Source organism: Chionomys nivalis, chromosome 7, assembly GCF_950005125.1.
Source record: "Chionomys nivalis chromosome 7, mChiNiv1.1, whole genome shotgun sequence".
Taxonomy (NCBI): domain Eukaryota; kingdom Metazoa; phylum Chordata; class Mammalia; order Rodentia; family Cricetidae; genus Chionomys; species Chionomys nivalis.
In genome coordinates this window covers 65,879,720-65,904,847 of record NC_080092.1, presented here as the reverse complement: position 1 = coordinate 65,904,847, position 25,128 = coordinate 65,879,720, and the positions used below count along the sequence as shown (strand labels likewise).

The window sequence follows — 25,128 nt, the reverse complement described above, 5'->3', positions numbered from 1 at the left end:
AAGAGTAGTAAGCACTCTTAATTGCTGAGCCATCTCTCCAGTCCCTTAGTTTTGTTTGTTTGCTTGCTTGCTTGCTTGTTTTGAGCTAGGTCTTTCTACATAATCCTGGCTGTCCTAGAACTCACTATGAGACCAAACTGGTCATAAACTCACAGAGATCTGCTTGCCTCTGCCCCTCAAGTGCTAGGGTTAAAGGTGTATGCCACCATACCCAGTTTAGTCCCTTAATTTTTTTAAAAATTACATTTATTTTTGTATTTGGTGAAGTGGGGACAGGAAGTTGAGGTACATGTAGCAGTGTTCATCTGGAGGAGAGGACAGCTCGCAGGAGTCAGTTTTCTCCCTCTGGCATTTGGGCCGTAGGTGTTGAACTCAGGTTGTTAGACCACTTTTACCCTCTGAGCCTTCTCAACAGCTGGTATTATGTAATTTGTTTTTGTCTCATCTGTCTGATATGGATCTAGTAATTTGCTTACTCTTTTTATTTATTTTATTTTATTTTTGGTTTTTCGAGACAGGGTTTCTCTGTAGTTTTAGAGCCTGTCTTTGAACTAGCTCTTGTAGACCAAACTGGCCTCGGACTCAAAGAGAACCACCTGCCTCTGCCTCCCAAGTGCTGAGATTACAGCCATACATACACACACACACACATACACACACACACACACACACCCCTCCTTAGTCTTCTTACAAATTGTTTGTGGGGCTGGAGCTATGTCTCAGAGGTTAAGATCAATTCCTGGCATCCAGATGGTGGCTCACAGTCACCTGTAATGAGATCTAGTGCCCTCTTCTGGCCTGCAGGTACACATGCAGGCAGAACGCTGTATACATAATAAATAAATCTTTTAAAAAATTGTATTTGTTTGTGGTGTGTTTGTGTACATATTCATGTGTATGTGCACGTGGGTAGACACATATGTGAATCTATGTAGAGTCATGTAGTTGACATCAAGTCTTCCCTGACTGCCTTTCCACTTTATTTGCTGAGGTAAGGTCACATCTAGCTATTGAGTTTGCTCCAGGAATCCCCTGTCTCTCCCTCCCAAGAACTGGAATTACAGACTGCCACCAGGCCTACCCACTCCCTTATTATGTAGGTAGGTTCTGGGGAATCCAAACTGTGGTCCTTAGGTTTCATGGCAAACACCTCCACTGAGACATCTCTCTAGCCAGTTTTCATTTTGTTTTGACTCTGTGGTGTGCAGGTGCACGTGAATGTACACATAGGCTCACATATAAACTGAATGACTGAATGACTTCTATGTTTGCTTTTTTCTCATTTGAAACTTAACATAGTTTGACATGGTAAACAAATAGTTGCTTTTTAGCCCAGCATGATGGCACATGCCTTTAATCTCAGCACCTAAGATGCAGAGGCAGGAGGGTCTCTGTGAATTCTAGAACTGCCGGGACTATGTAGAGACCCTGTCTCAAAAAAAAAAAAATATTAACCAACCAACAACAACAAAAATAAACCCAGTTACTTTTTGCGGTAGTGGTTGATAAGGGAGATGTGATTTCACGTTGTTAATCTTCAGGAAGGCTTTATTTGTTAGATTACAAATAAAATATCACTACAATCCTCAGCCCTGTTGTTATTTTGTATTTGTATACAAGGTCTTTGGTACCCAATATGGCCTCAGACTCATTCTGATCTGTTGATTTGTTTTTGTTTTTCTTTTCTTTTCTTTTTTTTTAATTTTCGAGACAGGGTTTCTCCATAGCTTTTGGTTCCTGTCCTGGAACTAGCTCTTGTAGACCAGGCTGGCCTCGAACTCACAGAGATCCACCTGCCTCTGCCTCCCGAGTGCTGGGATTAAAGGCGTGCGCCACCACTGCCCGGCTCTGTTTTTCTTTTTTTTTTAAATATTTTTATCTGTAGATGCTTTACTCTTAAGTTCATATTCTGCTCAACCTTGACTGCCCTGCTCAGAAATATAGTCATTCCACCCACCATCTAGAGTATCGAGATTAATTCTCCTTCCCTCCATTCCTTTCTCTTCTCCAGTGCTAGGGACTGAATTTAGGGCCTCACACATTATTAGGTAGGGGGGGCCTCTACCGCCTGCTTCTCACATGGTTTTGACAGTTTCATTATTTAGACCTAGCTCTGCCTCTAGAGTACTGATGTTAATGCCCTGCTTTGTTTTCTTTTAAATGTCTTTTATGTCTTTATTGCCTCTGGGTTCTAAGCATTTTCAGAATGTAGTGGCCTTGTAAATAGACATTGCATTCAGCCAGCACTATAATAGATAAGTATTTGTCCTATAGCCTGTAATGTATAGTCTACTTTATGTTGATACACTTGCGTACTCATTAGGTTGTTAGCAGGTTAAATATTATTTTGTGTGGTGTGCTCAGGATTTTCAGCCACAGAGGGTATAGGACAAATAGGTATCACCGTTGTGTCATTGAACTTACCTTGGTATAGTAAGCTAAAATGAACACTTAGGAAGCAGCATGAATGAGAGCAGTGGCAGCTGATGAAGTGATACACAGATATCCAAAAACTGAGAAAGAGTGGTAATGGTAGGTGTAATATGTCAGATTGTTTTTTATTTTCTTCACTATTTTCTGCATTGTATTTGAATTTGGAACAAGAAGGATTCTTTTTTTGTTGTTGTTGTTTAGCACACGCTGAATACACAAAATACATGAATATTTAGAGAAGAGTGAATCGACGAGATTTCATCCCAGGAAGCTCTCAGCATTATCAGCAGTGCTGTAGGTAGAACAGTTCTTTCCAATGCAGCCTCCTTTCTTGTCCACTGTCTTGTCTTTAGGCGCTGCACCATTATTTTAAGAGGTTTTCAGGGACCAGGTGGAGGTGGCTCATGCTGGGAGGCTGGGAGTTCAGGGCCAGCCTGGTCTACAGAGCAAGTTTTAGGACAGGCTCCAAAGCTACACAGAGAAACCCTCTCCTGAAAAACAACAACAACAAAAAGTTATCAGGGTCACTATGCTGGAAGTACCAAAAGTAAAAGCTTTTTTGTCTTTTTCAGGTTGCTTCATGTGCGAAATGGAAATTGCAAATATCATTTAGGTGAAGAAACATTTAAGTTAGCTCAGACATACATGGATAAGTTATCAAAGCATGGCCAGCAAGCAAACAGAGCTGCTCTCTATGGAGAACTATGTGCACTTCTATTTGCAAAAAGCCACTATGATGAGGTAAGTTGGCTTGTTGTTTTGAGACAAGGTCTTTGTAGCCTAAGCTGCCCTTAAATTTGTGGTCTTCCTCTATCATCCTATCAAGTGCTGGGATTGCCGACCTGTGCCACACCGTGGTGGGGTAAGCGTTTCAAGGTGGCTCCCATTGGAACAGGATAAGCCAGTTCTCTTACCTGTCTTCTGAGTTACATTTCAGGTATTGGGTGGTCCTCAGGTTGTTGTTTTGTTCTTTTGGATAAGACAAGACTTGGTAGCCTGAGGCTCAGGCTCCTGAGTGCTGAGATCAGTGCTGCTCAGATCGCAGGCGAGCACCACCACTCACAGCTTTCACATGCTAGGTTCCTGTCGTAGGTTTCATTGCAGAATGGAAAAATACTTCATTTGCTTTTTGGGTTTGTTTGTTTGTTTGTTTGTTTGAGACAGGGTTTCTCTCTGTATCCCTGGCTGTTCTGGAACTCTCTCTGTAGACCAGGCTGGCCTTGAACTCACAGAGATCTATCTGTGTCTGCCTCCTCAGTGCTGGGATTAAAGACATGCGCCTTTAATCTAAAAATAGTTTTATTAAATAGATTTGTTAAATGTAAACATAGATTTATTTTTGATTGTGTTTCATGTATGTCTGTGTGTTGCCGTGTGTACATGAGTACAGAGGAGGCTAGAAGAGGGTATTGGTTACTACGGGTGGTTGTAAGCAATCTAGTGTGGACGCTGGAAACAGAATGTGGGTCCTTTGTAAGGCCAGCAGCTACTCTTAACCACTGAGCCATCGTTCCAGCCCTTTTTCTTATGTATGCGTGTGTAGTATGCATCAGTATGCATATATCTATTCACATGCTTGTGAGACCATGTATGTCGGCAGGTGCATGTATACATTTGTATGCATGTGTGCAGAAGTTCAAGAATGATACTGGGAATCTCAATCACTATTCCAGCTTAAGGCAGGACCTCTCAGTTAAGCTCAGAACTTACCAAAATGGGTTATCTTGCTGTCTTCTTTCTTTATATAATAGCAGTTGTCACTATCCAGAGTAACTTACTTTGCTTTTTTTGCCTTCTGCTAATCACTAGGAAAAGGTCATTTTTGTTTGTTTTGCTTCATATTACATAGATGCTAGCTCATTGCCTGCACTTGACCTCTGTAACTTTCTTTTCCATAATAATAGACATACCATGTGCTGTGTTGTCAGTTAAATGTATCAGTGAACATGAAGTACTTGTAATATCCAGTATAAAGTAGGCACTCAACTAAACACAGAATTAATAGGGAAAATTATAGCTAGGTATAATGGTGTGCACCTTTAATCCTAACAACTGAGACAGAGGCAGTTGGCTTTCTCTCAGTTTGAGGCCAGCCTGGTCTACATAGTGAGCTCTAGGCCAACCAAGGTTATAGTGAACCCTGTCACAGATAGAAAAATGGGTGGAGGGAGGAGCTGAAATGTTACAGAAGGGAAAGGAAACTATGTGAAAGCTAGTCTAGGACTGAAGCCTTAAAATATACTTAGTTCACTGAGGGGCTGGAAGAAGGGGAATGTTTGCTAAGGCAGGGTCAGGGAGCTGCTGTATGCAGTAATTGCTTCTGGAACATAGAATATAGAGCAGGCCTTATTTCCTGAACATATATCCCATCTATAATACTTTAATTTATAAAAACTATAGGAGTGTTTTGATATAGGATTCATATATAGGTTCACCTCCAGCTCACTGAGCTCAGGAAACTCCTGCTGCCGTCACCTCGCTGACTCTGGAATGACAGGTGTGCACCACCACACTTTGCTTGAGGAAGATATAGATATAAGAGTAGAAATAGTGTGATCAACTCAGCACTTTCAAAAGATCACCTCAGCCAGGCGGGGCGCATGCCTTTAATCCCAGTACTCAGGAGGCAGAGGGAGGCGGATTTCTGTGAGTTCAAGACCAGCCTGGTCTACAAGAGCTAGTTCCAGGACAGGCTCCAAAGCCACAGAGAAACCCTGTCTTGGAAAACCAAAAAAACAAAAAGATCACCTCAGAAAATTTCAGTTATAAATATTTTTGTGTGTGTTTAAGTATTTTAAATCTTGTAGGAAAAATTTACAGTAATTTCATTAAACACTGTCATTTAGTTTGTCACTTTGTTTCAGTTCTTTCTCTTCTCAATTTTTTCAAAGGCGTATAAGTGGTGTGTTGAGGCAATGAAGGAAATTACAGCAGGCTTGCCAGTCAAAGTTGTGGTGGATGTTTTAAGACAAGCTTCTAAGGTGAATATGATATCTAAAAATAAAATGTTTTTAACAGTCTTTGATAACTGACCAGATCTGTGTTCTGAGTGTCTGTGCTTAGTTTCTAATCAAAACTGTCCCATAGCTTAATCCTAGCACTTGGGAAGCAGAGGCAGGTGAGTGTCTGAGGTTAACCTGGACTACATAGCAAGCTCCAGGACAGCCAGGGCTACATAGAAAGACCCTATCTCAAAAAACAAATAAAAAACTGCCTCATAAGTTTTCCATCATCAAAGAAACCTGTAAAAATAATTGTTTGAGCTCACTGAAGTACACATCACAGTAATATTTGATGCTTAAATTTTTGTCTTCCTTAAAGCTGTGTAGTAACTTCAGTTTCTCATTGGAAATCGTGTGGACCCGTAGACCTAGAGTGAGGCTGTCTTCTGTAGGATTTACCTTCCTTCTGCATTGCATTTCTCAGTGAGAAAGCTTGTTATACTGGACCTGATAGACTGCCTTTGATTTTTCTCTAGTTTCTTTTTTTTTGTAAATAAGTATAAGAATTCTTTGAGGCTATTTATTAGTACCTCAGAGTTAGCTTTAGTATACAAAAGCCTTGAAATAAAGCCCTGATGAACTTTAATATATGTTCTTTGTATCAAAGTTACTCAAACTTGAGTATTCCATTTTGGTTGCTTTTATCTGAGTCATTTCAATCGGAAAAAAGACTGTAGATTTTTGGTTTAGAAGACATCACTGTTTCTGTGAAATAGTAAAAAGTTATTTATTGAGATGTGATCTTGGTATGTAACTTCAGCTAGCTTTAAACTTGCTATGTAGTCAAGACTACTTTCAAATTGTGATTTTACTTGGGCTACAGGCATGTTCCAGTGTGCCTGAGTCTCCATTATTTACTTTAGAGAATGTGAATAGCAGCAGAAATACTCAGATGGCATCCATATGAGAAAAAGATATTAGCATGCTTAATTTAAACATTAAATATATGCTTTAGGAAGTAATACAACATGCAGAATTTGTATATGCACATGGTATTTAGAGTTCAAAAACTAGAAGTCCCCATGGTTCAAAATATTTTTTTTAGTAAAGCTGGCAGTCTTGGTAGTGGTGGCCTTGAATTCCAGAACTCAGGTTGCAGAGACAGGTGGATCTCTGAGTTTGAGGCCAACCTGTTCTATAGAGAGCTAGTTCTAGGATGGCATCAGGTGCTGTTTAACAAATGGTCCAATTAGATGGCTCAGATGGTAAAGGCACTTGCCACCAAGTATGACACCTGAGTTCAGCCCCTTTGAGACTTTCTTTGAGAAAGAAAGAACCAAATGTTGTAAGCTGACCTCTGACTGCCACACATTCTATTCATTTGCATACATGTGCATGTTTGTGTATACAGTAAGTTATTAACAAATAATTTTAAAGTATGGGACTGGAAGGATGGTCAAGCAGAGTTAAACATTGCCTACTTTTCCGGAAGACCCAGGTTTGATTCCCAGCACCCATATGGCAACTCACAAACACCTCTCACTCCAATTATAGATCTAACACCTTCTTCTAGCATGCTTACAGACAAATACCCCACACATGGAAACCATATTTAAAAATATATACATGTATATGTTTATATAAAGAGTGAGAAAAGTTCATTGTAACCCATTCCAGAAGTGGAATTTGTACTTAAAAATATTATGCTGAATCTTCCCCCCGGCATTTTAGTATAGTGTTATAAAGAGGTAGGCTTGTACCAGTTTGTGAATTACCTTTGTTGTAACATTTATACTGGAAATAATTACCAGAATTTTCCCAAATTGTTTACAGATCTATTTCTTTAAAAATGTATTAGAGGCTTGGAAAGAAATTACAAATTGAAGACACCCCCACCCCACCTTCTGCTACAGGATTTCTTTGTGTATCTTTGACTGTCCTGGAATTTCACTCTGTAGAACATGTTGGCCTCGAACTCAGAGATCTGCCTGCCCATGCCTCCTGAGTGCTAGAATTAAAGACATGACCACTCTTGCCCAGCAGAATCATCGATTTATTTTTTTAATTGACTATTATAGTGTGGTCTGAAACTATACTTATGGTAGTGCACTAATCAACTGTTTGAAAGTTGTTTAATAATTTCCCTTTTTGTCTTTAGGCTTGTGTAGTAAAACGTGAATTTAAGAAGGCAGAACAATTAATTAAACATGCAGTGTATTTGGCACGGTAGGTGATTGTTATTAAAGGTACTGTTTTAATATGTTTCTCAACTTTATATCCTAATAGTTCTTTATCTTTTTATAGAGATCATTTTGGATCCAAACACCCAAAATACTCTGATACGCTGCTAGATTATGGGTTCTACTTACTCAATGTAGACAATATCTGTCAGTCTGTTGCAATTTATCAGGTATGTTAGTGGTTATTTCCCTTTACTTCTAATCTAAGTTGATTTGCTGACCTATCTTTGTTTGCCGTTTGTATGTAAAATAACTCTTCGAAGGCCTGGAGAGATGGCCCAGTGGTTAAGAGCCTTTTTTTTTTTTTCAAAGGACCTGGGTTGTATTCCCAGCACAACTATCTCTAACTGCAACGCCGAGGGATCTGACACCTTCACACAGACATACATGCATATATGCAGGCAAACACCAATAAAGTAAAAATAATTTAAAAAATAAAAAGGCCTTCCTTACTCTTGTAGGCCTCACCATTGCTTTACTAAGTGTTATGTAAAAGACATAAAAGTCAAATGTTTTAAGAATTGAAGAGAATCATTCAGGACTATTATCATAGTCTGTGGGTCCATATTCCACAGTACTTTCTGTTGCCTAGGTGATGGCTTTACTTTGTGGCATATTTATCAAGGGTCGGTCTACCTGCCTTTTTGCCAGCAAGGGTTGATAGCTATAATTTTAGGCCTTACAATCATTATTTCAGATAAATGGTATCCTGTACAATGGCTCTAGACAAGGTGTCACAGATTTTTTTTCCCCCTTGAGACAGAGTTTCTCTATATAACAGTCCTGGAACTCGGTCTGTAGACTAGACTGGTCTCACACAGATATCTACCTGCCTCTGCCTCTTCAGGGCTGGAATTAAAGATAATTCTTTTTTTACAGTTCTCTTTTAAAGAAGAGTGTAAAAGAAGCTGTTAGGGCCGAGGCTGTGGCTCTGTGGTGAAGCATTGTCTTGTTCATACTCTTTGTTTCCTTACTACAAAAACCAACTGATGGAATTCCCAAAGCAGGTGTTATCTTCACAGAACCAGGTTGTTGTGGGGTGACTTGTAGGTTCTGTTCTTGTTCAACTCCAGCAGGACTTTTCATTAAATTTAAGAATGTGAGGATAGGGCTGGAGAGATGGCTCAGTGGTTAAGAGCTTTGCCTGCTCTTCCAAAGGTCCTGAGTTCAATTCCCAGCAACCACATGGTGGCTCACAACCATCTGTAATGAGGTCTGGTGCCCTCTTCTGGCCTGCAGGCATACAAGCAGACAGAATACTGCACACATAATAAATAAATAAATAAATAAATAAATAAATAAATAAATAAATAAATATATTTTTAAAAAAAAAAAAAAGAATGTGAGGATAGTTAATTTAGCTTCAGTAGTAACAATATTACTAAATGTCTGTGGTTCTTTCAGGCAGCCCTTGACATTCGACAGTCAGTGTTTGGAGGCAAAAATATTCATGTAGCAACAGCTCATGAAGATTTGGCTTACTCTTCCTACGTTCACCAGTACAGCTCTGGGAAGTTCGACAATGCCCTGTAAGTTCCCCCTTTTCCGACAAAGATAATACTGTTCCCCTGTAGTGTACTAGTCCGTAAGTATTGTGTGGGTAAATTTGTCTTCCTGTGGTAAAATGTGTGAAGTCATTTAAAAATCATTTCAATTGTTAAGGCATCCATTTAGGCTTCCTTTGGTTTCAAATTAAAATTTATGTATTTCTGTACGGAATGAGCTCTTTTCAGTATTTCCTTCAGTGATTTTTCTTTGAGTAATGAATAGTCTCTGGGTTGGTGACAAATTTAACAACCTCCAAACTTGTTTCTGAAAACAGAAAAACTGGGTAAACTTTAGCTCTTCTTTTAAATGTATATCTAAGCCTGCAAGAGTGAGGAAAATTCCCATCAACAAAGAATGGTCTCTAAAATCCTCAGCCATGAACTATGACCTACATGGAAAACTATTTTCATGGGTCATAGGCATGCCCATTTGTTCATCTTTTTCCTATGACTATTTCATGATATTAGACTTAATTAGTTGCGAAAGAACTTGTTACCAGCTGGGCAATGGTGGTGCACACCTTTAATCCCAGCACTCAGGAGGCAGAGGCAAGCAGATCTCTGTGAGTTCAAGGCCAGTCTGGTCTACAGAGCAAGTTTCAGAACAGGTTATAAAAGCTACGGAGAAACCCTGTCTCGAAACCCTCCCCCCCCCCAAAAAAAAGGGGGGGGAAATTTCTTGCTACTGTAACAAGTTTTCTGTGTGTACTCCTTACAAAGAAAGTTCTCTATATCTGATATAGAAGAGGAAACCAATAATATTTTGGAGGAACAATGAAGGCAAAAAGAAGGCCAAGTAGGGCATACCTATAATGCCAGCACTATGCTGGGTCTAGAAGGTGAAGAATTCAAGGCACTTGTTGGCAAGTGTAACAAGCTGAGTTCATCCCTGAGACCCGTGAGGTGGAAGGAGAAAATTGACTCTTGATCACTTTCCTCCAAAAATTTTTTTTAATTATTTATTTATTATGTATACTATATTCTGTCTGTATGTATGTCTGCAGGCCAGAAGAGGGCACCAGACCTTATTACAGATGGTTGTGAGCTACCATGTGGTTGCCGGGAATTGAACTCAGGACCTTTGGAAGAGCAGGCAGTACTCTTAACCACTGAGCCATCTCTCCAGCTCCCACTCCAAAATTTTTTTAGGGCAACTCTGGACTATCCAGTGAGTTCCAGGCCAACCAGCATTACACAGCAATGTTGTGTTTCTTCAGAAAACAAACAAAAAAGCCCCAGAGACTTTTTCTTTTTGGCTTTTCAAGGCATAGTTTCTCTGTGCAACCCTGGCCGTCATGGAACTCACTTTGTAGATCATGCTGGCCTCAAAATCATACAGAGATCTGCCTGCCCCTGCCTCCCAAGTGCTAGGATTAAAGGTGTGCACCACCACTGCCCAGCACCACCTGCTTCCTCTTGAAGGCTGGGAATTTTAAACAAAATTCATCCTCCAGCATGGTTGAGCCTTGTCAACATACTACCTTACAGAAGCTAGTCACAAAGAATCACGGTTTGTGTGGCTTTATTTATATATGGCTAGATAGGCAACTAGAGATAGAAAGTGAATGGTTCTTAGACCTGGGGTGTTGGAGGAATGTGGGGATTGCTAGATGTATCTAGGAATTGTTTTAAGGTGATAAAAAAACATCTTAAAATTGGTTGCAGTGGTGGAGGTACTCTGAATATACTAAAAACATGGTGGCACATGTCACTCAGGTGAGACAGAATTGCCAGAAGTTTGAGGCCAGCATGGGCCACCAATGAAACCATGTCTCAGAGAAAGAAATCAGCAGAGCCAGGGAAAAGGCACCTGTATAGTCACTGATGTCAGACTCTGGAGAAATCAAACAGCATGTTAGTTAAAGACTAAAGAGAACTAGTGAATTTGAAGATAGACAGAGATAAGAACCTTGAGTGGGGAACTAAAGAGATGGCTCAGTGGTTAAGAATGAGTACTGTTCTTTCCGAGGACCTGAGTTTGGTTTGCAGTACTCATGTCTGGTGTCTTAGAACAACCTGTAATTCCAGCACAAGGGAAATATAACACCTCGCCTCTGTGGGCTTCTCACACGCACACACCCACACTCAGATACATAATTTAAAGTGATAAAAATAAACCTTTTTAAAAAAAAAAAGTTTGATTTTTAAGGGAGTAGCAGGTATAATAGGCAAGTAGTTTGTCTTGTGTTTAGTGGGCTGGGCTGTGAACAGACAACCAGATGTTACCATGGAGAGGTAACAGGGAAAAGTCAGGGAAGTGAATGATTTTTTTTTTCAAGGGACTTTATATACTCTGTTCAGTGGAAGTGAGCCATGTGTACATGGAAGGAAAACACTGCTGGGGTGAGAGCATGGTTTTCTCCAGAAATTGCTAGGTGTGTGTGACTAGAGGCTAAGAGGGTTGGTGTGGGAATGGCAGGAAATGACATCAGAGAAAGAAGTGGCAAAGATCAGTCTTGTAATGATAATTAGGACGTTTATTTTGAGAGAGATGAAAATACAATGGATGTTAAAAGTTTAATTCACAATAGACTGAAAATTTAGGGCTGGGAATGAAGCTCAGAGTGCTTGCCTAGCATGTAAAGAGATCCTGGATTTGACTCCCAGTTTATCAAAACAGGAAACTTTGATCCTTAAAACCTCAATTTTTAAAGAGTTATGTGTATGTGTCAGAAAGAGTGTGTGTGCGTGTGCATGTGTACATGCACACACACACACACACAACATGAATACAAATGCCCATTCAGATCCTCTGAAGCTGGAGTTAACAAGAGTTTGTGAGCCACCTGATGTGAGTACTTGAACCTGAACATGGGTCCTGTGGAAAAACAGTCAGTGCTCCTAACTGTTGAGCCATCTCCCCAGCCCCAGAACTCTGTTCTTTGTAGTTTCCTAGTGCTTTCTGTCAGTATTGTAATACATGTTGTTATGGTCTTTAAATCACTTCTAACTAAAAACACTAGACTCTATCTATGTCTATTGCAGATTTCATGCAGAAAGAGCCATTGGTATCATTACCCACATCCTACCTGAAGATCATCTTCTTTTGGCCTCTTCAAAGAGGGTGAAAGGTACCCTTTGTAATCTAGCATGAGACTCTTAATCTCAGGGTTGTGGGTTCGGGACCCATGTTGGGCGCCAATTTGTAGTAGGAGCGCGAGGCAGGCTGCGTTGGCAGCCCAGCTAGCTTACATCCGAAATAATTACACAGAAACTGTATTCATTTAAACACTGCCTTGCCTATTCTAGCCTCTTACTGGCTAACTCTCACATCTTGATTTAACCCATTTCTATTAAATCTGTATGTCACCACAAGCTCGTGGCTTACTGGGATTCAGCATGTCTGACCTGGCAGCTTTATGGCAGGTAGCTCTCTGCCTGCCTCCTTCCTCCCAGCATCCAGTTCTCTTTTTCCCGCCTATTTAAATTTTACCCTATCAAAAGGCCAAGGCAGTTTTCTTCAACCAATGAAAGCAAAACATAGAAAGAAGACCTACACCATTCTCAGATGGTTGTAAATTGATATATGGCATAAAGTTAGACTGTTAAATTGTGTGGATATATGACTAAAATAGTTCCTCAACTCCTGTGGTTCATCTCTTTGATATAATAACATTGTTGACCGCCATGCTCAGAGAGTCCGGAATCAACCCATGCTTATTCAGTCCCAGACCAGCTGGCCTTGGTGGGCTCCCAATAAATCAGTTCCACTGTCACAGTGGGTGGGTGCATCCCTCGTGGTCCTGATTTTTTGCTCATGTTCTCCCTCCTTCTCCTCATTTGGACCTTAAGAGCTGACAATGGCACTAGGTTTCGATCCTAATACATGAACTGGCTTTGTGGGAGCTTAGCCTGTTTGGACGCTCACCTTTCTGGACGTAGATAGAAGGACCTTGGTCTTCCCGCAGGGCAGGGAATTTGGACTGCTCTTCAGTATCGAGAGGGAGGGGGAATGGAGTGGGGGGAGGAGAAGAGGAGTGGGGATAGGGGGAGGGAAGTGGGGGGAGGGCAATATTTGGGAGGAGGGGAGGGAAATGGGAAATGGGGAGCAGGTGGAAATTTTAATTAAAAAAGAATAAAAATAAATAAATAAGTAAAAAAAAAAGGTAAAATGCTTTTTAAGTAAAAAAAAAAAATAACATTGTTGATTGTTTATTTTACTTCTCCCTCCACCCCTTTCCTTTGAGTAAGATGCAGGAGTCATGCAGACAAGTCCACAGTAACATAGTTCAGGCTAGCTTACAGTGTGCGGTATTCCTTTACCCCAACTTTTAAGTGTTCTTGCCAAATTCTTTGTTTGCTTATTTTACCTTTTCTGCTCATCCTCACCAGTGCTCCTTCACTTAATGCTTTGATTCTGTTGCGACTGGATCACCCTTGTGGTCAATATGTCCCTGGGTGAGACTTACCCTAATCCTAGGTTATCTTAACTCACCTTAATACCAGCAGCAAGTTAGATAGTAAGAAGAAAAGAATCATTTACACAAAGCCTCACTAATACCGCGTCACCATTGTGTTGGTTATTTAATTCCTTCTTCAAGTGAGACAGTAAAGGACGAGTGAGGTGGCTGAGGGACTGAATGGGCAGTAGGAGAGAGCTGACTGCCACCAGATTGTTCTCTCACCTCCGTTTGAATGCCGTGGAGCAAACCCATCTACACAGTAAATAAATATTGGAGAAAGTAACTTCTATCTTTATGTTTTCTCCTGCTGTACCCTGAGCATGTTTCCATCTCAGTACACATAGGCGTGCACTTTCTTCTTTTCCTTACGGTGGCTGTCTTTTCACTGCCTCTGTACCCCACAATGCCGGCATGTAAATTGAGCGGGCAGTGTCTGTGTTCTTGGTTTTATATGGATTTGGAAACCTTGGGTGGAACTTCAAAGTTGAAGTGTCTTTTGACCCAGTTGAGTTGATGGAGTAAGAGGAGCAAGCGCTGTTTTGGTTGTTTGGTTAAAGGTTATGTTTCCTAAAGGGTGCTTTCAGAATTGTCAGAAGTGCTCAAACTAGCACTCCTCGGTAGTTGTGCGGCTTCACTTTCACTTCTCCTAGCGTTCATATTTTCTTTTCTTTTTTTTTTTCTTCTTCTTTTTTTTTTTTTTTTTTTTTTTTTTTGGTTTTTTGAGGCAAGGTCTCATGTTTTCCAGGCTGCCCTTAAACTTGTCTTGCAGCCAAGGCTAGCCTTAAACTCCCAGTCCTACTGCCGCAGCCTCCCAGTTGCTCACATAGGCACCCACAACCATTCCCAGGGGGCATTTATAAAATGTAGCAGGCGATTGCAATAGAAGCTGATTCTAAAAAATAATTTAAGGAGCACCATTCCCCCTCATTTGAACAAATATACTGTGTACATAGAATGACTTTCCCAAGTGCACTGTTGAAGTAATTTGGCTTAGCACAGTGGCACACACTTGGAATCCCAGCATAGAAAGTTGAAGCAGGAGGATTGCCATAAATTCAAATCCAGCTTGGGGTATATATCGAGAGCCCAGCTCAGAAGGAAAAAAAAAAAACAACCTTAAATGTAGAACACTCTGATCTTGGCCAGTTCTGAATCCCAGTCAGTTACGTATTCAATACTTAGTAAATACTACAGTCTTTAGTTTTCAATTGAATGTTGGCCCTTTAGAAAACGGATTTTGAGTTTCCTAATTTATCGCTTTCTCTGTTCAGCACTTATCTTAGAGGAGATTGCAATTGACTGTCATAACAAGGAGACGGAACAGAGGCTGCTTCAGGAAGCACACGACTTGCACTTGTCTTCACTCCAGCTAGCTAAGAAAGCTTTTGGAGAATTTAATGTACAGACTGCAAAACACTATGGTAACCTCGGAAGACTTTACCAGTCAATGAGAAAATTTAAGGTAAAGGGGGGTCCTATATTCTCTTATCTCTAAGTAATTAGTAAATATAAAATAATAACTATAGCAGGGTGGTGATGGCGCACACCTTAATCTCAGAACTTAGGAGGCAGAAGTAGGTGGATCTCTGAGTTGGAGGCCAGTCTGGTCTACAAAGCGAGTTCCAGAACAGCCAGGGCTACACAGAGAAACCCTGTTATGGAAAAAGAACACACACACACATATATATAAAATAAATCTTCAGTAATCTTAAATAGTAAAGTATACATTTGTATTAATTTTACCTAACTCTACAAAGGAACTGATAAGATAGCTAGTGTAAAAACCCTATAGTCAAATTAAAAATGAAATTACATATTCAAGACCATGAAAGAAAAGCAAGATTTCAGATCCAAAAAGCTGGTATTGTTGTGGTAGTTGGGCTTCAGTCATAGTTCTTAGTATAATGACATTAGAGTTAATTATATGGTTACTAAGAATTAGGAGCTACAAAATCTAGCAACACACACTAATTTTCACTTAGAATTTTTGGTTCTAGTCAGTCCTAGCGGTACACTCCTTCCCAGTGTAACACTTGGAGGACTAGGCACACACATCCTCGTATTCCCAGGCCGTGTCTGCATAAGTTAATACTGTCTTAACAAGTTTAAATTAATTTGGGGGATGTGGTTATTCAAATTCTTTTCTTTTTTTGAGACAGGGTCTCACTATGTAGATCAGATTGGCCTCCAACTCAGAGATCCATCTGTCTCTGCTGGATTTAAAGGTGTATGTATCACACCTGTCTCCGTGTCCGTTTGAAAAGGCCTTTACTGCTCTTTTTTATGGGTTTGGTTTTTCTAGTGCAGGCTGACTTGGAGCTATCACTCCTCCTGCTTGTCTGCCTGTTGTTGCCGCCCCAGCTTAGGGTGTTTGTTTAGTGTTTGCCTTCATCACTTCAGGCTTCAGGACTATTACTGTCATCAGCTTGTGTGTAGTGCAGCTTTTGGAAAAGGAATAGGATTTCTTTGATCTTACTGCCTAGTGGCATTCATGAGCTGTGGTTGACATTTAAAACAAACTTGCTCAGTGAATTGTTGTCCTAAGAAAAAGTGCAATCTAATGTCTTTTGTTCTATTTTTCAGGAAGCTGAAGAAATGCACATAAAAGCAATTCAGATTAAAGAGCAGCTTCTTGGTCAAGAAGACTATGAAGTCGCCCTTTCAGTGGGACATCTGGCATCTTTATATAATTACGACATGAATCAATATGAAAATGCTGAGAAATTATATTTGCGATCTATAGCAATTGGTATGTTTCCTTTAAATTTTTCTTGGTGTCTAGAGAACAGTTCCACATTCTTCTCTGCTGCATGAGTAAAATGTTAATACTGACAAAGAGTCGCGCGACAGAAGACAGAACTGACCGCAGAGCCATTTAGAATACCTGTCAAGGCTCTTCCTCAGTATTGAAGTCATTAGTGAGACTTGGAGGTGTTAGTCCAGCGCTGCCCCTGCTCCTCTTGCCGTCTGGAGGTCTCACGTCTTTAACATAATCAGGTCTACCTGGTTTTGACCTCGACAGTAAGTGGAAAGTATCCTTCATAGTGGGTTAATTGTAATGTGTTGCTGCATAGTAATCCCTTGGTAATTTCTATAACTGTTACATTTATTGGATTCATGTGTCATTATATGTCTAATCTACATTTAATGAACACACCTAGCATTTGAATTGTTTCCATTTGACTATATTACCTCATTGTATGAAATTGCTTTTATGGTTCTTGCCCGTTTTCATATTGAATTGTCTGGCAGTGTTGACTTAGGAAATTCTTCATGTACTATAACTACGACCCATGTTGGTCAGCTGTGATGCAAGGGTCTCCTCTTGTCCTGTGCTTGTTTTCCTGAGAGCATCTTGGAAAGGACAGTTTATTTCACTTCATTTTATTTCTGTTTGTTTGTTGATACAGGGACTCATGTAGCTCAGGCTGGTATTTAACTGACAGTTTTGTTTCTTCCTACTGCTGGGATCACAGGCATGTGCTAGTACTCCCAGCCGAAGAACTCCTTGGTGTTTTCTTTTATTGTTAGTAGTTTTTGTATTTAGTTTGAAGGAGTTTTTCCAACCAGTTATGAAAATACTCTTCTAAGAAGATCGCTTCTGGATACTTTACTTAACCATTCACTTTTAGATCTGGAGTCCTAACATTAACTTGTTGATGGTACAAGAAAGGAATCAAACTTCACTCTTTCCATGTGGACATATAGTTGACCCAGAACCATTTCTTCAGCAGATTGTCCTTTCTCCATTACTGTCTCTGTCTGTCACAAATGGTGATCCATATATATGTGTGTTAGCCCTTGTGTATTGACTTCCTTGATATTCCCTGAGTGTGTGGAATACTAATGTTCTGAAAAGCCACAGATTCCTAGGCAAGTCTTTCCCATGGGTGTGTAGTTTTCTTTTTTTTTCTACATGATTACCACACACTTGCTTTGGGTGACCAATCTCATTTGTTTCCAACTTACTTTTCTATGTATTGTTTTACACAAAGGCAAATGAATAAATATTTTCTTATATTCCCTTTCTTATACAAAGTAAGCATATTATAGATATTCTAGATACTTCGTGTTCTAGTTTGCTTTTTCTGTAGCTATGACACCAGCACCATGACCAAAGGAGCTTGGAGAGGAAATGGTTCGTTTCATCTTACACTTCCAGGTCATAACTCATCATTGGAGCAAGTTGGGGCAGTAACTCAAGGCAGGAACCATGGAGAAAGCTGCTTGCTGACTGTCTCACTGACTCATGCTTCCATAGGCCAGGATACTACCTGCCTAAGGATGGTGCCGCCCACAGTAGCCAGGGTCTTCCACGCATCATCAGTCATGACATCTTTCACACAGTGACCACAGGCTAATCCAATCTGAGCAATTCCTCAGTTGAAGCTGCTTCTTCCCAGGTGACTCTAGGTTGTATCAACTTGACAAAACTAAAGCAAAAAGCTAGCACATTTTATTTAAAAACGGAACTAGCCATACATTTGAATTAATTACGAGCTTTTTTTTAAAACCTGTGAAATTTCTTTTAGCATTCTAGTGAAGGTAGCTCCTTCGAGATACTGCCTAGAGAAGAGTGATTTAAGAGGCAGTGATGGAAGGACTGTGTTTTTTCCTTCTGTGGGACTAAAACCAAGCCAGCTCATTTAAAGAACTAAACTTGTATTGAAACACAAACAAAAAATATTGTACATTCTTTGATCTGTTTCTTTCTTATATTACTTTAGGGAAGAAACTGTTTGGTGAAGGCTACAGTGGACTAGAATATGATTACCGAGGCCTCATTAAACTTTACAACTCCATTGGAAATTACGAGAAAGTATTTGAATATCACAATGTTCTGTCTAACTGGAATCGGTTACGAGATCGACAGTATTCAGTGACCGATGCCCTTGAAGACGTCAACAGCAGCCCCCAGTCCACCGAAGAAGTGGTGCAGTCCTTCCTAATGTCTCAGAATGTTGAGGGACCAAGCTGCTGAGGGACAGCCTCAGCTAACAATTACCTTTTCCCAGATTCCGGGAAATTCATACTGTGAAATCAAAACCATGTTGTTTTGGGGCTGGTATTTGCATTGAAACACTGGTCCAGTCCATTGAAGACCCTATTTAGGGTAGCCCTGTATTGCAGTTCCTGTAGAATAAGCATATATTGAGTTATATCAGCATGTGCCGCGTGTATAAGTAGTCCCACATTCTCACCCCATTAGAACAACAGGAAACCTTTTTCCCCTTTTTAAAAAGTAATTCGTTTTTCAGAAAGCCTGAAAGAAAAAAAGAACCCCTAAATAAAACTATTTAAGAGTTTAAAAGAGTTGCATTCTTATTATGTAAGGATGGTTTTAACAACTTTTTAACATAATTCTTCCATGTGGAGGTATTCGATACTGTATTGTAAAGAAATTTTATGGAAGACTCTTTATATGAAGTATAGAAAAGTAACACAGGTACTCATAAAGGGGAGCATCCTGATGGAGGTTTGGCCATCTTCCCCAGATCAGTGCATACAGCCATTCCAGAACTGTTTGAGGGAAGACGTCAGAGTCACCTGACTGGACCAGTGCTGCTCTGTCAGTCACAACACCAGGTGGACCAGCAGCTCAGCTCTTACTCTTGTTTCTGGTACAGCAGTGGGATGCTCTAACAGTGTTTGCTAACAGGACCAGGAGACTCTGAGAGGACCAGGCACCTGTGGAAGGTGATTATTTGGACCAGGGGCTTTAGATTATTATTTTAGTCACTGCACTTGCCTTTTCCAATAGAATAATTTCATTTAGATAGAATGCAAAGTATTAATGCAAGAGTTTTGTTTGTATCATAGACATCAAACTGGGATTTAGACAATGTCAGCGGCAAATTTTTAGTCAAGGTACATAGATGGCAGTGTCATAAGCAAGTCTATAACCTCTGTGACCACCCCCATTTTAATCTTTGTTCAGTACTCCCTGTTGCGTACTGGCTAAGAGTCGTGAAATAACTCACGCTCAGATGAGAATTTTAGTTTTCTCTATGTTTGTGGGGATTAAGAAGATTGAATGCACAAGAAATGCATAAGTCTTAGAAAATCCTCAATTTAATGGGAAATAATAGTACAGCTAGTCATTTTAACTGAAACCCAGAGTCAGGTGGAAAGATCCTCCAACTACAATGTCTGATTTTCTAATGTGTTAAAGCTAGCGAGGTGGTTTAACGTGGAGCTAATGCTCAGTCCCTAAGTGGTGACATATAATAAAAAGAAACAATAAGGTCTCTTGCTGTTACCTCAATTCTTAGCACAGCGGCCCCTCTGGTGCCTCTGTAGTTAAGAGTCTGGGTTTCTCCCCTATTTTCAGGGGGTCCTGACTTGGCCATTAGATACACTACTCCTGGCAATGCTTGGGGTAGTATGTAGGTTGAGTGGATGTGTGTCAAATTCTGTTCTTTTAGCATGCTTGTTGGGTAAGGGGGAAACAGCGTTATCATGTAGAGTCCAGAAACATTAGAGACGTCAGGATTTTCTTAAACCTCTTTAAACTTTCCAGTTTTAACTTTGTTTGAAACTGCTCTTTGCGGTCTTAATGATGAGCCAGTGCGTGTAGTCCTTAGGAAGGAACCTACTGAGGATGTGCCTGAGTAGGTAAGGCAGGCTCACACCCTGAGATAACAGCTTTGGGCTCAGAGATGTGAATTTATTCCTCTAACTAAATTTCTTTATAAATTCTTAGAAAATAAGCGAGCACTGTAGTTCATGCAGCTCGTCCCTCCCTGGTAACGGCAGCATTTCTAAGTTTCTCAACTCCAGCCGCACGGGCCTGTATGTGCAGTACCTCCAAAGACATTTTCAAGATAGGCTTTGTATGCGTTTATTGGCTATTTAGAGCCCTGTGGTATGTGTGTGGTATAGGAATGTTGTGCTAAATTGTTTTCAATAAATATTTTGAAACTTAAGTTTCCACATGAATTATTTTTATTTAATCTGAATTTTTGGTGTTATGCATATACAGCATTTTGTATAATCAGATAACTTAAAGACTCATATCCCCTACACAGTTTAAACTTAGCTCATACTTGGTGATATAGTAACATGCTAGTTAGAAGCCTGTGGTCACAGGGTGATAATGTCAGATGACAACCAGCCGCCACCCCCAGCATCGTTCTTGTCAAGTTTCTCCATCTTACCATTCCTTTAATATAGTTATCTGTAAGTTCATAAAAATCTATTGCTACATTCTAGTAATCTGTTTTGTTTTTTGAGTTTTTTTTTTATTTGGTTTGGGTTTTTTTTGGTTTTCCAAGACAGGGTTTTTTTGTGTAGCCCTGGCTGTCCTGGAACTCACTCTGTAGACCAGACTGGCCTCAAACTCATAGATCTGCCTGCCTCCCAAATGCTGGGATTAAAGGCATGGCTGCCGCCACCTGGCACAATCTGCCATCTTAAGTGATGTGATTTGATGTGTTCTTATTCTGCTGGAAAATCAGAATATCAGGCGGAGGACTTAGCCTTCTATCAAGAATGTTTAGAATGAGGGAGAGGAAAACCACCATGATTTGACTTTTAAAAATATATTAAAGTAGGATGTAATAGCACGTCTATAATCTCAGTTCTCAGTACACTGAGTGAGGCAGAGAGATTCTGCCTCAAACAAAAATCTCAAAGGAAAAAAATATTTACCTCACAATAATCAATGACTTGCATGTTATTTTCAATAAGAGCCTATAATCTCACCCGCCCCTGAATCTTTTTACTCCTAAAGCTTGGTGCTCCTCCACTGGAGGCGTTGGGGGCTCATGCATATGACACGGGTGGGTCACTTGCATTCAGTTTATTAGCGCCAACTGGGTTTTTAGTTCATAATATTTATGGGTCCTCAAACTAGACATTGCTCTGAGGATTTGGACCCTTTCTCCATCAAGTCTGCATTCTTTTTCAAGAAGCAACTCACCAATCCCCTGCCCCAGTATTCCTGCATTGTCGGAATAAACGATTTAAATAAAGGCCTTTGTACTACACCGTGAAAAGACTTCATAGTCTTGTGAACATTAAGTACAGGAGGCTGTACATGGTGGCACAAGCTTTCATCCCAGCTGCTCGGGAGGCTGAGATGAGCCAGGACAACCTAGTGAGGCCCAATCTCAAGAAAGCAAGTGCACGTGCAGCAGCTGCAGGCTTGATGTCTTGACCCTACCGTTGACCGTAGCTTTATGGTGCAGACAGCTGACCTAAGGATGGTGCAAGCTTTGTCCAAAACTGCAAATCCTAAGGCTGCTTTGCTAAGTAACAGGTGTTAACTGCCACTTTTTAAAATATGTTTTCCCCTAGGGTTTATAGTCTTGCTGCTTCCAATCTTTCTGGATGGCAGAGTTACTACTGGAAAAATTATTTATAATTAATGTTTTTTTAAGAGTTTTATTTTTGTTTTAAAGATTAACACTTCTTTCACCTCTTGGCTTTAGAGGACTTCAGATTACCTGGACAGAAAGATTTATTTTGAGTAGAAATTTGAATTAGTCTACAGATTTTAACGTTAGTCGTTCCTTTGTCCCCAGATCTCAGGAATGTTTTAGGCAGAGTAGGCTTCTCCTTGGTGGTGACTGAAGGCGTGTGTTTCAGGATCTCTTCGGTAGCACTGTTGTTAACTGCGGTGCTAGGTATCTATAGCATGAGTGGCCTTAATGTTTGCTGGAGTGCACAGAGTACAGTTTGAGATTAGATATACATGCTGTGTATAGGTATCTAGAAAACTCGGTTGTGGTGCACAAAGTGTTGGATCACTGAATCGCAGGTACCATTTGTATAACAGCACTCATTTCTGTATATTCCTTTTATGGGAAAATATGTTGCCATGGTGACTAAAAACCTTTCAATTTAGTTTTACTTTTATTATGTGAATGAATGCTACATTTTATTAAATATTACCAGGTCAGTACTATTTTTATACCTTATTAAGCAACAGGGGTTTTAGTTTAATAGGCGCAAAGAAAAACTTTAACAGAATAATTACAAATGAATCACTAACATTCTTTACAGGAAAATCCCCACTAGTGCCACAGGGATTTCTGTAGAAGACAGATCATCGAGTCAGAACAACTTTTCATATCATTCTCACCTACTTGTAGCACCCACTGTTATTTGTAACTATAAAACCACACTAAGTATGTTTGTAACCAGCATTGTGCTATATTCTGTACTTGTATTGCTAAATGAACTATTGACCTAATAAATAGTGTTCCTGCACTCAGTGTGTGTGTTTCCAATTGAGTTGTGATTGCCTTGGGCTGGAATTCGGGCGAGCGGAGGAGCTCAGCACTAGGACAGAAGTGTTCTTGTTGAAGAAAAGATGTGCTGCGGAGGCTCCGGGAGACCGCACCGGGAGCCGTGCTCCTGGAGCCCCTAGGAATGATGTGCAAAGGAGGGCAGCTGTCAGTGGCTTGGCTATAAAGGCTGTGGGTGCATGAGACCTAGTGGAGTTAGTTTGATAAAAGAGAGTTCTCTAATCTCCTGCTGTGTGCGATTTAATTCCAACTGCCCCTCTAAGAATTTGAGCGTTATCATTCTAACTCCTTTTCCCCACGTGAAGGACTCTATCATGAGACAGTCAAAAGGACTTCAGGAAACGAGGCTCATTTTAAATGTTTTGAAGTGTGTGTGTGTGTGAGTGTGTGCCACCTGTGTGCAGGGCCTGCGGGGGCCAGAGTGGGTGTCAGGTACCCTGGCGCTGGGCCGTGCAGATGATAGTGAGGATGCTGGGAGTCAAACCCAGGTCCTCTACTGAGCCATCTCGCCAGCCACAGGCCTCATTTTCAATAGCATAGCCAAGTACCTTGGACAAAAGCCTGCTTTCTCTGCTTGCTTCCTCTGCAGTATTGTATCTATGTTTGTCTTTCTGCATAAAGTTTGAAATAATCACTTATAATTCTGAGTGGGGCATTTTATTCCAAACTTGGTTAAAGCACTTCCTATATTCTAGCTGGTGATATTCGGGCTGCTTCCGACTTGTAAATTTTACTGGTTTCTACATTGTTTAACATAATATATAACCTACCCTGTGACAGATACATCTGTCAGCAAACCCCAGATACCTCAAACACTACTATAGATCAATTCAAGATGGTCTGGGACTTAGCTCAACGGTAGACCATGAAGTTGGGAAGCCTAAAGCTCTGAATTCAATCCCCAGCACTGCTCTCCGCATCCTGCCCGAGAGATTATAAACACCCATTAGGATAGCTGTTCTGAGATGTTGATGAGGATGTGGGGGACAGGTCATGGTGCACTGATCAGGAAACATGAAATGGTAGATGCTGTGGAAAACAATATGGAGGATGCTCAAAAAAAAAGTTTAAATAAATTTATCATGTGATCCAGCAATTCTACTGCAAGGATCTCAAACCATCTGTATGTCTATTGGTGGTTGAACAGATAAAATATGGCATCCTAAAACGGATCCCCATCTTTAAAGAGGAAAGTATGGACTGGTGGAATGGCTCAGCAGGTAAGAGTGTTTGCAACCACACCTGGCAGCTCAAGTCTCAGCTCTGGAGCCCATCTGGTAAAAAAGAACTGACTGTCAAGTTGTCCCCTAGCATGTGCGTTGGCACACCTCCCTTTCCCACCCCTCAGGAAGTAGACATATGATGGGAGCTATGACAACACTATAACAAGGGTGGACCTGATTATGCTAAGAAGCCCAACAGCGGAGTGCGGTTGCACATACCCGTATTCCCAGCACTTGAGATTCAGAGGCATGAGGATCAGTTCATGATCATCCGGGCTGCATATCAAGTTTGCAGCCAGCCTAGACTACATGAGACCTTGTCTCAAAACAACCAAAGCCAAATACAGTTCCTATATGATTTTAGCCTAATATTCACAATGAAAGAATTTGTCAGAAATTTGGGGGAAGGGGAAATGGGAAATGGTTCCTTAGTGGGTATGGTTTCTGTTTTACACAATAAGGAAGTGCTGGAGATTGGTCGCACAGAAAGTGTGAACATAACTACAATTAAAATGGTTAGAATGCAACACATGAAAGGCTGGGGATAATAAGATGGTAACTTTTATGTACAGTTAGAATTCTTTCGGAAATGTCAACCTGTGCAGGCAGGACTGGCAGAGATGTCTCAGTGGGTCTAGACACTTGCCACCAAGCCTGATGACTGTAGTACAGTCCCCTGTACTCACAGTAAACATTTCTCTTAGACATGCCTGGCGGTTAAGTCAGCCATAATCCCTCTGGAAGAAAACCATGAGGGCCAGGTACAGGGACACACCCAGTACGTGAGAGGCAGAGGCAGGGAGGGGCGTCTATGGCACTTCAGTCTACATAGTGAGCATCAGTTCAGGCCAGAGCCACATACACATGAAATAAATGTAAAACAACCACAATAACAAGAAACAGTTCCTTTCCCAATCTGTGCCTGTTATGTCCAATTTTATTATTACGGTTTCTGCTCTTTTTCATTTAGATCTCAGCCTGAAATAACAGAGCTAACCCACAAAACAACATAAAGTTTAGGAAATAGACCCAAGTAAACCAGGAATTTGATATAGAAAAGCTATATCTAGACCGGGTGGTGGTGGCGCA

General features: G+C 40.5%; 1 protein-coding gene across 1 annotated transcript in view; it reads left to right on the top strand.

Annotated features, from left to right (window-relative positions):
* The window catches only part of Appbp2 (amyloid beta precursor protein binding protein 2), a 43,113-nt gene extending 20,340 nt beyond the window's left edge, over nucleotides 1–22,773 (top strand). Inside the window, exons 5-13 of the mRNA XM_057774719.1 lie at nucleotides 3,006–3,174; nucleotides 5,325–5,414; nucleotides 7,534–7,601; nucleotides 7,680–7,785; nucleotides 9,020–9,144; nucleotides 12,148–12,233; nucleotides 14,837–15,027; nucleotides 16,149–16,314; nucleotides 18,293–22,773. Of these exons, the coding sequence (XP_057630702.1) occupies nucleotides 3,006–3,174; nucleotides 5,325–5,414; nucleotides 7,534–7,601; nucleotides 7,680–7,785; nucleotides 9,020–9,144; nucleotides 12,148–12,233; nucleotides 14,837–15,027; nucleotides 16,149–16,314; nucleotides 18,293–18,546 (1,255 nt within the window). The 3' untranslated portion in view covers nucleotides 18,547–22,773. The remainder of the gene's footprint in view (nucleotides 1–3,005; nucleotides 3,175–5,324; nucleotides 5,415–7,533; nucleotides 7,602–7,679; nucleotides 7,786–9,019; nucleotides 9,145–12,147; nucleotides 12,234–14,836; nucleotides 15,028–16,148; nucleotides 16,315–18,292) is intronic.
* The last annotated feature ends 2,355 nt before the right edge of the window (nucleotides 22,774–25,128 follow it).